This window comes from Clarias gariepinus, chromosome 14, assembly GCF_024256425.1.
Source record: "Clarias gariepinus isolate MV-2021 ecotype Netherlands chromosome 14, CGAR_prim_01v2, whole genome shotgun sequence".
NCBI classification, from domain to species: domain Eukaryota; kingdom Metazoa; phylum Chordata; class Actinopteri; order Siluriformes; family Clariidae; genus Clarias; species Clarias gariepinus.
Window position 1 is genome coordinate 19,231,344 of NC_071113.1, and position 15,523 is coordinate 19,246,866.

The window sequence follows — 15,523 nt, forward strand, 5'->3', positions numbered from 1 at the left end:
AGAGACTGAAGATGCCTAGGGCTTTAGCTAATTTTCACATTAAGCATAAGAATGGAGAATAATAAGATCTCTGTGACTTTGACTGTGCCGTGGTTGTTGCTGCCAGAAGGACTGGTTTGAGCACAATAGTCTCTAAAGGTTACACAAAATAAGAAAAGCATCTTAGAACGAAAAACATGCCAAACATTAAACTTGATGAATGACAATAACAGAAGACCACAAAGGGATCCACTACTAAAAATGAAGAACAGGAAATGATGCTACAAGTAGGCACAAGCTGACCAAAATTAGACAGGGCTTCAAGATCCCAGAAGATTAGCAAATTCTGGAATGCTGAAGCCAGTCCTTCTGGCACAATGTTCATGCCATGGTCATTTCACCGAGCTCAGATTTTTTTCTTTCTGATCCCTAAAGTTAACTCAAACTCCTGTGTCTGTGTGATTAATATGCATTGTATTCATTGAACATGATTGGCTGATAATTAATGATTGACTGAGCAGTGGCACAGCTGTTCCTAGTGCATCCAATGGCAATATATATATAAAAAAAAAACTGTTAGTCTTGAGAATTTGGAATGTCTTTCCCCTTTATTAAGCAAAGAATAGCTAGGCCAGGTAATTATTTAACCTTTAATGTAAATGAGCACACAATGGCCTGTACGTCTATGGGTATTTGGGCAAATCTTCCAGTCACACCTCTTTTTTATTTATTTATTTATTTTTTTAACTCTGATTTCTGTCTCTTTCCTTCTTTCTTTATTTCTTTACCCTTTCTGTTTCCTCTTGTTGCTTGAAGTTCCCCTGGTCCCTTGTCACAGACTGTGTCTGTTCATTCTTCAGTAACACGTGTTCCTAGTCCCACTGTAGTCAACAGCACAGTCACCCAACACAGGTACCCAGGAGTTTTTCTTATGCTCATACACACACACACATATACACAGAAGCATGTGAGCATGTGTGTGTGTAAAAGATGCATGGTCACCGTTGGATACTAATGGTGTCTAAATGTCAGCAGATTAGGCATGTAGATCACACACTGGTTAACACATGCTCTGTAATGTGACCTAGACAACCTTGAGGTCTGGGTGCAACAAAAGTTGTTGTTGAGTATTTTTTTCGTACCTGTGTTAAGGTTTAGTGCTCCCTCATGTGGACTAGTGAAGAAGTGTCAATTTTTAAGTTGTACCCTGCTAGTTATAGTAGCAGAGGCCTCATTTGTAACTTAATGCATATATACTCCTTACTGGCAAAGAAAAAAAAAAAAACTGTTGTTATAAACCTTTTTTGACCAGATTCCATGTGGATAATATTGCTTCTGGGAAAAAAGCAATATTAAGGAATGGTTCTCTTAGCATTTTTCTGTTTTTATTTTTCCTTCTGAACATGGTGTATTTTTGCACAAAACACTTTTAACTACCTATTCATTATTGCTCATTTTAATATTAAATATTTCAATTTCTATTAAGTCTTAAATATTGTGAATTAATTATTTATTTTGACAACATGTCTTTATTTTAAGTTATTGTAGTAGTGTTACTGATGGCTATCAGTTTCAAGTTTCTGAGTTGTGTTTTACCTTTATCCTAAAAAGACTTCAGAGGTTATAAAACCATATAATAAGATACATAATCTAAAAGATTTGTGAAATGGTTCAGATCTTATCATATCTTTTTTAATAAGATGTGCTGTGACATGTAATGAAATGAACACATCCTCAAGATTGGTCCCCGTGCTGTTAAAATGTCTACAACACCACTTTATTAACCACATACTTACTTCCTCACGCTCTCAGAAGCCCTGCATGTTTGTGCTGTGACATTACGAACATCTCTGCTACACTTAACATCTGTCACTGCAGCCTTCATGCACTATTCAGTTACTCTATCCGTAACAGCTGGCATTCATTCCGTTACGTCCGTAAACAGAACCCAGTTGTGAACGCAGACTGTCCTGATTTTTTTATTTTTTTCCCCCTGAAGAACGATTGATGCTTTGTTGTTGGTCATATGACATTTAACTGTCTGTACTGGCTTAACAGTTTTATGTTTTGATTCCTCTACAGTCAATGCATGCATGAATCATTTAAATTCCGTACTAATGTAGTCTCCAGTTCGATTATTGTAGCTGACTTGAGAAATAAAGGGATAGAAAACATTAATATTTATGAAATGTCCAGGCTTTCAATAATATGCGGTTTTATATTCTCTTTTTTTAATACGTCTGTCTTGTTCCCTGTTCCCCATCACCTCTTTCCGGTGCTGTAATTCTTTTCTCAGCTCTGTGGTGAGGGAGCAGGCACGAGAGGCTCAGTTGCTGCAGGAGACAGCAGAGGTAGAAAATGTTTGCCATGCTGAGGGAGGCCAGGAAGAGCCTGACCTGTCTACTCTCAGCCTGGCAGAGAAAATGGCCATCTTTAACAAACTCACCCAGCAGTCCGGTGTCAACCCCGTCCGCCACAAGGACCCACGCACCCGGCGCAGTAATGCCCGTTACCAGACCCAGCCTATCATACCTGGAGGGGTAGAGCAGGTACAGAGAATTTCCTTTTTTCATTTTAAAACAACTGGAGCTCTAATAAAATTAGGATCTAAAAGGTGTATAGTAGTATAGGATTTTTGGCCAACTTGTTTTCAACATTACAGTACATGATAAAGCCACTATGGAGTGGTTGCCCCTTCTATTAATGTTGTAAATATTTTAGATGATCTTCAACTACTCCACCAAAACCTTAAAGCATATACTAAGAGTTTTGTGGACACCCATCACATCCATATAAGTTTTTAAACATTGCTTCCCTGATCTACTCTTCATTTGCTAGTATAATAACCCCTGGGATGACTTTCCACTAGGTCCTGGTCCATGGCTATGGGGGGATTTCCTTTCTTTATTTTTAGTTGTAAGAGAATTAGTGAGGTTCAGCACTGATGTCAAGGGTGCAGCTAATGTTCTAGCTAATGATCCTAAATGATCTTCCATTTAAAACCATGTCTTTGTACACAGGGCCTTTGTAAGACTAGAACAGGTTTGGGCATCATAGTTGCTTAATGCTATAGCACGCAAAAGACATTCTATACTATTATTTGCTTCAGGCTTTGTGGCAACAGTACATATGGTTGTGATGGACAGGTGTCTATGAAACTTTGCCATATAATGTAAAATATTCTTGTACTTATGAATTAGTTTTTTGCGATATCACTGGAGCACCAGGTACTATGGAGAAGGTTGTAGAAGATTCTTACTTGTGCTCATTTTTCCAGTTTCCGGACTATGACATGACACATGAACATAAATTCAGTCCATAATACAGTTGCAAAAAAATAAATCAGTGTATTGTTTATGCCACTGTTCCTCCTAATATGACTCACTCTCTCTCTCTTTGCATGCACATACGTGTATATATACGAGTTGTGCTTGACGGTTCTCTTTGGTGCAGGACGGCTCAGACTCTGATTTTTATGAGGAGGAGATGTGGCTCTCAGACGGACTTAGTGATCTGGACTATGTGAGAGAGCAGTGTGGTTATCTGTGGGTCGTCCGCTTCAGTTTTACTCAGCTTGCAGTAAAACCATAGGCTTGTAGTGTGCTGTCGTGTTTCAGTATCACGCCATGAGTCACTGTCCCATATTGTGCTAGTTATATGTAATTGAAAGCCGTATAGGTCAGTATGGCACTCTGCATCTTTTTAATGGTATAAATGTGTGTTGTTTTTAAGGTCCGTGTTGTGATGATGAATTGCACTTTGTTTGGGAGAGTTGTCTTGAAATTCTGTTTCCTATAATGTCACACGAGTCTGTTTGAATTTTTTTTTCTTATAATAAGGTGTTGATTTAAAAGCCACTGCTGGTGTTTAAAGATTTTTTTTTTTTTTTTTTTTTTTTGCAAGTTATAAAAAAAAAAACTATAAGCATGTCTGTCTTGCACTGTGTGTTATTCAGGACTGAACATGTGCATCTGTGTTATTGTGCTAAGACTTGCAGTTACAAGACTCTTCACTTCTGACTTTCCTTTGTATGATTCGGCCCTGTGACTTTTTAATTCTGCTTATTTCTTGTTTTCCTGCAGCTTGGGGCTAGCTCTCATTTCCCCCCCTCCTCATCTGTTGTAAAACCTACCACGGTTTCTTCCGTCCATGCCGGCGATATTCACCTGGCCCAATCTAGTGTTTCCAACAGCTATAATGAACGCAAAGGTCTCTCTGAGCTGCCCAGCGCCGAGACAGAGGAGTCCGGCCTGGGTGTAGGCATAAGGAAACTACTCTCTCAGCCAGAAGGAGAGGTAGTGACCTCACATGAGTTCCAGGAGACAGATGGACATCAGAAGACAAGATCAGCAGTCACGGGTAGGGTTGTCTTCTTTGATGGGATGCTGTGAAAATATTTTTTTTCCTTTTTTTTATTTTTAGCATTTTTAGCATTTTTACATGACAAGGATGTGCAGCAACACTGACAAAACATGAAATCTGTACCTTGTGTGGTTTATGTGGTTAAGAAGCATTTTCCTGTGCAGCTTTGAAACAAATATCTTGATGTGCTAAATGTGTTTTATTGATCATTCATCGAGGATTAGGTAGCCAATTTCACTGTAGTGAGCCAAGATTCCCTCACATGCTCATGGAGATACTTTAGTACAAACTGAAGCTTCTTGCAGCACTGCTCCTCTCCATCCTGGTACTGTGTGTTAGGGTGAAATTACTGTGAAATTATTTTTAAGCATTTAAGAAGCAGTTAACCAGAATGGACATGAATACACTGTTAGCAATTCTGATGTCACAGGTCACTTTTAGAATTGCGAAGCAGCCAAAAGACGAATTCTATTGGCACCTTCCTGTATTTATTTGTTAAGAATATGACCAATCAGCCTGTAGGTGGCATGTTGGTGTAGTGGTTAGCACTGAGTACCGTCATCTTGCACCTTTAGAGACTGCGTTCGATTCCCAGCCAAGTTCGATTCCAATTCTGTGTGCTTAGTGGGTTTTCTCTGGGTACTCTGGTTTCCTCCCACAGTCCAAAGACATGCAGATTAGGCTAATTGGGGTTCCCAAATTGCCCGTAGTGTGTGAGTGAGTGATGTGTATGTGCGTGTGCCCTGCGATGGATTGGCACACTGTCCAGGGTGTACCACGCCTTGTGTCTTAAGTCTCCTGGAATAAACTCCTGGAGTCTCCTATTCTGAATATAGGATAAAGCGGTATAGACGATGAGTGAGTCCATAGTAAATCGTCATTAGGTGAGAAGGGGTGGATATGTGGTGCCCAGATTTGAACAGACTTGGAATCCTCCACCCTGACATGAGGATAAGAAAGTCGCTCATAGATTACAGAAGGATGAAAATGAAGTATCTGCCCTTAGAGAAGAGTACAGAGCTGAACAGTATGAATCAAATTAGAAACTGTTGTTTTTTTTAGTGTTTGTTGTTCATCACTTGTGGTGCAATTTAAGATTACACAAGACGATGTCTAGCCGCAGCTGTATTTCTGAACAAAACCACAAAAAAATAAAGATCCTTTAAGAGCAGTAGTCGTTGATTTCTGAACATTTTTATAAACATTAAAAACTGGATGGTTTTGGCACTAACGTGATGTGAAACTGAAAGCTTCAACAACTGATAATACCATCACATTTAGTCAGGCTCAAAATATTTTCTTAACCCTATGTTTGAAAATAAGCTCTGTTAATGTAAAAGAGAAAGAAATGCACTTCCTGCTGTGTCAGTGCCGTTTCCCACACAAGCTTGTGGTTCTGCACACTTCCTGTATGAATATAAAAACATTTGCATCTCCCTCACCTAGATTTACTTTTATATGTAAATTCACTAAGGCACTTTTACTTTAGCTCGGATTGTATGATAATCTATTAACGATAAGGCAAGACGGTGTCAAACCACACACCCATTCCTGTCTAGTCGCTCTCCGTCACTGAACTGGGGCTGTCCTACCAGCTTCCTGTATGTATATATACGTGTCTCTGTGTGTGTTTACTCTGCAACAGGTCTTCCTGAGCAGGCTGTTTCAGCAGCAGCACTGACTGCATCTCAAGCCTTGAACGGGAGCACTTCTCTCACGCAGCACACACACTCTCAGCAGTTGCTGGAGTCTGGCAGAGCGGCCGTGTCAGAGGACAGGAAGAGGAGCAGGGAGAGAGAACAAGACACAGAAGAGGCAGAGGAGATTTCAGACATCATGTCAGCGAGGCAGATGTCCATCAAAGAGAGGCAAGTGCACACGAACACACACACACATGATTAGAGAGACAATCATTTAATCCTGCACAGCAATGTTGTCTTCATTAGTCTTTGGTATTTTGGATGCAATGTACAGTACAGTAAATGTGTGTGTGTGTGTACACACACTTATATGTATATACACACATAAAACATTTGTGATCAGATTTTGAAATCATTTGATGCATGCACTGCTCAGAGTATTACATAAGTAAATGAATCATATTATTGTTAAGGATAGTGAGGGAAATTCTGTTTTCATTTAATAGAAACGCTGAAATGTGCACTTATAAGATGTGACAGAAACCAGGACACTTTGGCATTTCTATATAAGGCTGCGTCTCAAGACCGCGAGTGTTGATCAGTCATAGAATGATAACTTGACTGTTTACAGGATGTCGAAGCTTCCAGGACATCGTAAACTAAGGCACTCTGGTAGAGACAAACACATCAGTATCTTACCCTGAGGATGTTAGCAAATAACATAGGCTAACTGCTGTTTATCTGTGCATGTGTGTGACCGAAATATGTGCTTTTTGGGCAAACCGGAGAGGTTGTCACATGTCTGATGACTCTCGAGAGAAAATAAGCAACATAAAATCATTTTTTTTTAAAAGCAAGTACGGTGGTTTGACTGGTGATATCTTTGTGGATGTTACCAAGTGTGTGTAATCCATCAGAAAACCAAGCCATGTTTTTTTTTTTGTTAGTTAATGTTAAAAGTTAAAAGTTAATGTTAGTTTATTGTTTTGATGCTTTTTGATGTTTTAAGAAAGTGAGCTGTCTGAACTTTTGGCTTCTCTATTCAAAGACTGTTCGATACTGAGATTATAAATCATTAACTACTTGCAGAACACACATGAACACACATGAACATACATGAACACACATGTATGTTCTCATTAGCTCTGGAGATTTTAATCATGCAACTCCATCCTCCAGTCTACCTACGTTTACCCAGTTTGTTTCATGCCACACCAGAGACAATAAAACACTAGATTTATTTTATGCCAACTCCAAGGAGGCTTGTACTGCAACACCACCCTCCTTGGGAAGATCAGATCACAATCTGGTTCATCTCCTACCTGTGTACAAACCCCTTGTATGCAGGCAACCGGCTGTTTCCCGCACAGTGAAGTCATGGTCTGATGAGACCAGTAAGGCTCCGAAAGACATACAACTGCATGGAAGGAACCATGTGTGATCCACACGAGGAGGATATTGACAACTTAACAGACTGTATAACGGATTATATTAACTTCTGCGTGGAGAACACTTTACCTACTAGGAATGCATGGAGTTTTTCGAACAACTAGCCATGGATTAACTCTGATATAAGGAGAAGAAGAGGGTTTTTAAATCAAGAAATAAGGAGAACTGAGAAAGATCATCAGGCAAGGATAGGCATGCTACAAGAAAAAGATGGAGAATCAGCTGCAGCGGCATAACGTTAGCAGTGTGTGGAAGACGCTCAAAACCATCACTGGTCATAAGGAGTCCTGCTCTCAGGCGGAGGACGACCTGAAGTGGGCAAATGATGAATCTATTCTTTAACAGATTTGATCGGCTGAGCCACCCCTGCCCCCACCCAATCCCCCCTGCTGCAACCACCCATCTCCTCTTCCACAGCAAGCTGCTCCAGCCCCGCCTCTCTCTGTGTGGATCTCAGCTCTCAGGCTATCAGCCCCCACTCCAACCACTGCATACTGCCCCTTACAGAAGCCCAGGAGAGAATGGAGCTCAGGAAGATCAAGTGAGGAAAGCTGCAGGCCCGGACGGCATCAGCTCCAGGCTGCTTAAAACCTGTGCAGACCAGCTGTGCGGCATATTGTTGTACATGTTTGATCTGAGCCTGAAGCTGAATTATGAATTAATCCATTCATCCAAATATTGCGATCAGATTGTGTGACAAAGTGCTTTGTGCAGCAGTAACGATAAGCAAATGATAATCATGTTATATCATTAAAGACATGCTAGAGTTACAAAGTAAATATTATGGCTGATTAGAAAACAATATGTAGAGTATAATAATAAACTACTCTCCCTTTTTATATACATCACACCTTTGCCTTTGTAATAGAACTGGTGTAGAAGTCTTTGTACCATGGTGTGCTTTAATTCCTGGGAAGTTTATTATTTTATTAAAGCTTTGTGTACTGGATTGTATCATGCTGATCATGAATACAAATGCTATCTGAGCAAATTTAACAAGCTGCAAATTATGTTTTTTTTTATGCACAGCGAGGCAGCACATTTGTAGCTCTTTAACTGGAAAGCATGAAATACAGTAGTTTCATATTGTCATAATAGTAAATAGACTCAGTAAACAAAGTGCTGTAAGACGTCATTCATTCTTGTTCTGTTTCTTTCCATGCTGCACTCTTTTTTTTTTTTTTTTTTTTTTTAAAATCCTGTCCTGTATGACTGTGATAAGACATTGCGGAAGCATTCTATCAGATCGGTAGATGAAGTATACTGTATGTTGCATATATTGTCATACATGTTAAAAACATATACATGTATTGTCAATTTGGATATAAGATTTATGTATGCCGCCTAAATGTCAAAATTATGGGATACACATGCATCATGCATGTAATTATAAACAAACAAGATAGATGAATAGACAGACAGACGGACTGATAGACGATGTGTTTGTACATACAGTATGTATACTACATAAGTATCCCATATATATTAAAAAGACCAATTTTATACTGTATATGGCACATTAATTTTTGACCACATATATGTCTGTATATTACATTTCTATATGGGACCAGACCCCACTCCTTAATTGTTTTTAAAAGTCTTATTTCAATAATTTTACAGACTAGTGAGCCATATGTTCCAAGTCCACTGATCTCATCTAAATACCCTTTCTGATGTGCCATTTTGGCTACATATACTGTAGCCTAAAGCCTGCTTAAGCTGACACCAGTGGCACCAGTCTAATACCTAGTACAGTAATGTCAGTATCAGGAGATAAAGCTCACTCTGACATCATAGAGGGAAAAAAAGGAAATCTGACTATGCAAAATGTTACCCTGCCATTACGTCATGCTGTTATAGAGTAGCTGTTATAAAAAAAATTACTTTTTTTTTTTTTGTATTTTTCTGTTCACCTAAAAACTTTTTTAGTTTTACACCAGAATTTGTTGTAACCATTTGTGTGTTTTTGTGTGTATGAGCAGGCTGGCTCTGCTGAGGAAGAGTGGTGAGGAAGACTGGAGAAACAGGATCAATAAGAAGCAGGATGTTGTCCAAGTGGCCGTTTCAGAGAGACATGCTCAGCTCTGGGAGGTGGAGCAGACCTTTAAAAAGAAGGTAAACTTGGACCTTTAACTTTTTACTTCTTAACTTTAGACAAAGTCAAAGGTTTTACAGCTTAAATTTTCCATCTGTGAATCCCCATGAGGTGTAAATGCACTTTAATCATATTCTGCAAAAATACTTGCTGTACGTCAGTTAACCATGTACAGTATTTTCCAGTTCAGACATTGTCCACCAAAAGAAAATGCATTTTAAAAGTTCTACACAAGTATAAGATTCACAGTCCACTGTTCTGTTTTTCACCATCTGCTACTATTTGTAAGACATCCTGTTATTTAGATTAGCTAATAAATGAATGCCACATTTGCAGATTTGTTTTTAATAAAGTTACTAATAAATCATTATTATTTTTTCTTTGGCTGTCCCCTCCCGATTTTTTTCCCCCTTGGTGCACGATTGTTTCCTCATGTGTAATTTAAATGTGAATTCTTTTTTATCCTTCCTAAAGGATATCCTTGTGGGATTTGTAGATCACTGGATCTGGTTTTCTTGATGCATTCTGTTGTTTAGTTTAATACCACGCACTATTAAAAATAACACCATTTGTGTCCTCTATTTTGCTTTTTAACACTAAAAGGTGGTGAGCAGATATTAGTCAAAAATCCAGAGAAAGCTTTTACTGGAAAGACAAAAGTACCGCACGATATACAGAATAAGAGTCCCTGTGACGAGTAATTCACTGGACAATTTTTTTTTCTTCCCGGTGTTCAGTTTTTCCTTATTTCTAGTGACTTACTATACGTCTGCTCTCGTAAAATAGTAATCTTCTAATTTATTTCTAAAAATATACCTTCCGTTCATTATGAAAATGTCTTCAAGTCCTATATATTTAAGTCCTAAAAAAAAGGTTCTTTAAAGGATTCTTTAAGGGTTTGCTAGAGAAATAAGCGTTCTTGGCTTAAAAAAAACGACAAGTAAAGAACCCTCATGAGTACCCTAAGATGTATTGTGCCTTTCTCCAGGGCAATGGAATGATAGATGAGTTTGCAGTCTCTGATCAGCTCTGGGTAAGACTGCTCACTGACCTGGTTTTTGGTGTACATGCCTGGTGGAGTGTGCGTGTGTTTTATCTCTCGGTGATGGGTGTGGTGTGGTGATATTTTTGCATTGGTGTTATGCTGACTTGTGATGATTCCGTTGCATTGCTTGTGGTGGTGGATTTACTGTTTCTTCTGTGTTTCTTACTGTACACTATAGTGAAGACAACCCGTATGGTTTTACACTTAGTCTGGTCATTAATGGAGCTGCTGTTTCATTAATCTACTGCATCATTGTTTGTCTGTTATTAGATGTTCTGTAAAAAAAAAAAAAGTAATCTGTGTGTATATGGACACTGCCTGACCAAAAAAACTCATTGACTGATTCCATTCATCAGCCATCACTGATGTGTGAAAGTGATGCTCATAGAAAATTAGAATGTAAAAAAGTATTTCTATCATATGCCTCTGCCATCAGGGTAGATGTGATAACCTGGGTTATCAGCTGACTTCATTTTACTGCTCAATCGGGGTCACTGTACAGTCATTTGTCTGTTTTATCCGTATATCAGGTTATTTACAGTATCTGCTAAATGGATAAGTTTAGGTAGAGTAGCAATAATTCTACATACAGTATGTACCATATGAATCCACTTCTTACCCACTTAAGTTCATGAAATCTTATTATGAGTAAAGGATTCATGTCAATAGCGTGCAAGCACAATGCATTTAAGTAAAAAGCTTATAGACGAGGAGTTTTTGGACTATGTATCTTGGGTCAATATGTACAGCATGTTTATAAATAGGCTTTTTGTTAGAACAGCGCTCTGCTTTCTTTGCTTTTCTTCCTATTTTCTTTTACATTTCTCTGTTCTCTTGTTTGTCTTCGTCTCGTCACTTCCTTCAATTCTTCCTGCGTGCTGTAGGAGCCCGTCTTTTCTTCCACTTTTTCCTCTGTGCCTCTGAATGAGGCTCTGGATCCCATCGAACCTCTTTCCCAGGTGAGAGAGAGAACAAATGGTCCCCTGCTCAGCTCGACCACTGATGCACTGCACTTTAGCTCTACTCACAATATTCTGTGTTTATCTTTCATTTCTGGTTAAATACAAGTAGCACAGGTAATAAATAATCAGTGTGTATGCACCGAAGTGCATCACAGACCTGTGCCCTCCATCACTCCCCCCATTTATCTGTCTTTTCAAACTAACACTTTTCTTTTTTGTTGTAGCATCAAATAAAATCAGGATCATTGTTTGCTTTTTTTTCTAGTTATGAATAACTCTGCTCACATTTGCCTCTCCTGAACTTTTTCACACACACCTCTACTCCTTCGTGAACACGCTTTGTCTTTGTTCATCTAATTGCATGCTCATTTCATTCTAGAGAAAGCGGCTTATTTTATAACAATAATTGAAGCTTGTGGTTTAATTTTTCTGCTGCTGTGTGAAGTGCAGAACTTTTTACTCTCATCACTTATTTAACTAAAACACCTACTGCTTTAGAGTAGCTCCAACTAGTTTCCTTTTTCATTCACTGATGACAAAATTATCCTAACTTATTATTATTTGATTTGGTATTATTTATTTATTTATTTATTTATTTTCCCCAGTTCTAGTTCATTCCCATTTATTTTGTTCTGAGGGCTGTACCAAACACAGCAAAAATAGGAATGACCTTTGTTTAATTTACATGGGTCATTCGAATTGCACATTGTTATAGTAACTCTTCCTCTATACATATGTGCTACTGAATATAGTCTCCTTCACGAGCGATGTACTGCACCCCCGTCAAACTCTTGTGAATGCTGGTTTCCCCTTCTTTAAACGTCTTCATCCATCTGTGCATGTTGCTCTTATCAATGATGTCATCTCCGTAAACATTCTATATCCTTTGAGGATGTTAAACAGCCTGCACCTGTCCTTTGTCAGGAGCTCTGTAACGGACCAACAGGAAAAGGAGTTACTATAGAGGAAGAGTTACTCTACCAACATGTGCAATTTACTGTTTGTACAATTCTTACACTAAATTCTAATCTGGTTTATTTTCTTTAGTTTTATTTTGATCTGTGTAATTTTGTTTTTTTTTCGTGATTTAAATATAGCCGGAAAAGGTATAAAGGTTAATCCTATTGTTATTTAACAATTCTAGAATTGTATGGAAGAGATTTATTATAATGTAATAGAACATTTTTTTATAAGATTTGAATAATAATAATAATGATAATAATAATAGAATTTAATTATAAAATAAAAATAAATGTGCATAGTGCCACAGCGTGAAAAGAAAAACAACACAATACAATATAAAAAAACATTTATAAAATTATTTTTTATAATGTCTTTAAATTTTTTATTATTTTTAATAACTGCTCTAACATTTTATACTGTTTTTGTTTTTTTATATTGTGCAGATATGCATATTTACTATTTTGTTTTATTTTGGTACATGTTCTATATATTTCTTTTCCTCTATATGGTTTTATTATAGTAACCATAGATTTATTTGATTATTTTGTTCTATCTTGTTCTATTTGTTTTTATTTTGAGTTCTTTATTTAATACAATTATATAAAGTATATAAGCTGCCTGAAAAACTACTAGCAGTGTGTAAATGAGGTTTGTTTTTGTTACTAAAGTAAGCTGTAGGTCTTTAATGCTGTTGAGATGGCTGAAGGTGAGAGTTTAATTAAAGTGTCAGAGTGTTGGCTTTGCTATACCTGGGAACTTCTGTAGTCTAGGCCGCTTTCTTTCATCTGTCATCTTCTCTTTCCACTCTTTCCTGACCGTCCTACCCCCTGCTTCATCCTGTCCTTTTGTGAAGACCCAGCCCTTGCTTACACAGGCAGATGAACGACACCCCTGGAGACGCAAGGTGCCCTTAAAAACTTGCACAAAAACCAGACAAACAATGAATAGCTCTGCATTTTATCAGATTTTAAAATGATACTGCACTCAGATAATTATTTCTAACTGTTTCCGTACCTCCTACAGTTCTTTCTGTAAATGCATCGCATCGATGAATACTAAAATAGTTTAGTGGAATTCAAAATACAGTAATTGTACGCTTACATGGACATCCAAGGAACCATAGATGTATTTAATATTAATAGAAAGTCCACTTAGTCTTTCAGTTTCAGAACAGCTGAATGTGCTTTTTAACTAGTGTTTGTTTTCCTGTGTCTTCAGAGGATAGGAAATGAGGTGGTGGAGAGCCAGCGGCTGGAGCGCATAGAGATGTCAATCCAAGAACGAAAGCAGCTCATCACAGCTCAAGAGGAAGCTTGGAAGATGAAAGGTCGTGGAGCTGCTAATGACTCCACACAGTTTACAGTGGCTGGTCGTATGGTCAAGAAAGGTCAGTGAATGTCTCTGCTTTTAACTCATTCTTACACGTAAACACATTTTCATAAAACCATATTTACCGGAACCATAAGTACTGCAATACCATGTATTATATAACCTGTAACATTTTATATAAGCATTTTGTCTACACAGACAATTACTTTTTCATGTTTTTGACTGATGTTCTGTTCCAGGTCTTGCAGCCCCCGTGGTGCTTGCAAAGCCAGTGTTTAGTCCTTCATCAATCAAAAACAAGAACGCCATCTCTAAACCTCACGAAGGTAAACTCCTTATAGATCCACTTCTCAGGTAATTACAAAAATATGGATGACAGTCACCTTGAATATTTGCTCATCAATATGCAATTTATGTATATTTATACACAGTCATAATGTTGCACTTTTCTGTATTTGATCACCTTTTGAGTGAAAAGAATACCTTAAAATACGTCAATGACTCTCAAATATATACACATCTAAATATGTGTCTTGTTTTTAAGCTTTTCTAATCCGCTAACTAGTTCACAGGCACTGAAAGAGACTTCTGCCACCTGATCGTGGAAGTACAGATTGTGAGATATACAAATAAAAGACGTCAAAGTGACTTGAATATTTACAATGATTGTGCAGTCTGACTCGGTGTTAGTCATGTAGGCAAATCAAAATGAAAATAATAATTACAGCCAGATTCTTTTGTGACAGTATTTAGATGTACAGTATATGCTCCCTGGGTTTACACGCTGTACTGTCTCTGGCGTGATTGACTGCTGTTTCACTAATGGCTATGTTCTAACATTTAGTTTAAAACAAGCAGCAAGGAAAGCATTGATGTTTTAAATATTTTGAGATAAAGCTTTACTGTGGTCCTGGGAAAGTTCTCTACATGGAGACTTGGCTTAGGAAAAAGCTGAATGTCAATTAATGTGCCAATGAGATGCAAAGTTCATGTTGTGACATTGATGGTGTTCCTAATTTGATTGTTGCTTTGAGTTTTTAAAAAATTTCAAGCAACATCATATCCTTATATTGTAATAAACTCAAAAATATTTCTAAATGCATAGTGTTTTTACAATTTTACGGTTATATTTGTAGCATTCTGCATGTAAGCCTATGTTTTCTTCATCATTAAAGCTTAGGTGGCTTGGACTCCACTGCAGTGCACAAACTCGTACTACCCACTGCACAACTAAAATAGGAGTTATTGCCACATGCCCATATAGTCCTGACCTTGTTCCAATCCATTTCTACATGTTTAGGCCATTAAAGGAGTTCCTGAGAGGCCAGTGTTTCATACATGAAACAGGCAGTCTAATCATGTCTCTGGTGTACTGAGAGAACTTTCTACCTATATGGTATCCAAGCACTAGTAAAATGCTGTGACCGGTGGATTAGAGATTATATAGAGAAATAAAGGTAGTTTTTACTCTCGTAATTATGTCAAGAGTTGACTTGAACACTCGCCAAAAAAATTTAGTATAATTGTTGTATCATTGTGTGTGTTGATACTTATAAGATGTAATTGTATTTTTCTTTTGTAATAATGCTTTTGCAGACATTGAGGTCAGAGATGATATAAAACTTGAGTCTGATAAGAAGCTGGACAAGCTGGAGTCCTTCTTGGGACGGCTTAACAGTAAAGGTGGGTTGAGTTGCAG

The 15,523-nt window shown here is 37.8% G+C and overlaps 1 protein-coding gene across 12 annotated transcripts in view; it reads left to right on the forward strand.

The window, feature by feature from the left end:
* The window catches only part of svila (supervillin a), a 78,088-nt gene that overhangs the window by 49,088 nt on the left and 13,477 nt on the right, over positions 1 to 15,523 (forward strand). For 7 of the 12 annotated variants that reach the window (XM_053510993.1, XM_053510984.1, XM_053510986.1 and 4 more), the window contains 12 exons: positions 796 to 891; positions 2,276 to 2,528; positions 3,433 to 3,501; positions 4,062 to 4,338; positions 5,987 to 6,209; positions 9,413 to 9,545; positions 10,514 to 10,558; positions 11,455 to 11,529; positions 13,349 to 13,399; positions 13,714 to 13,882; positions 14,064 to 14,150; positions 15,421 to 15,507. In XM_053510993.1, the coding sequence (XP_053366968.1) occupies positions 796 to 891; positions 2,276 to 2,528; positions 3,433 to 3,501; positions 4,062 to 4,338; positions 5,987 to 6,209; positions 9,413 to 9,545; positions 10,514 to 10,558; positions 11,455 to 11,529; positions 13,349 to 13,399; positions 13,714 to 13,882; positions 14,064 to 14,150; positions 15,421 to 15,507 (1,565 nt within the window). The remainder of the gene's footprint in view (positions 1 to 795; positions 892 to 2,275; positions 2,529 to 3,432; positions 3,502 to 4,061; positions 4,339 to 5,986; positions 6,210 to 9,412; positions 9,546 to 10,513; positions 10,559 to 11,454; positions 11,530 to 13,348; positions 13,400 to 13,713; positions 13,883 to 14,063; positions 14,151 to 15,420; positions 15,508 to 15,523) is intronic. The other 5 variants (XM_053510991.1, XM_053510996.1, XM_053510989.1 and 2 more) reach the window with 4 other exon arrangements.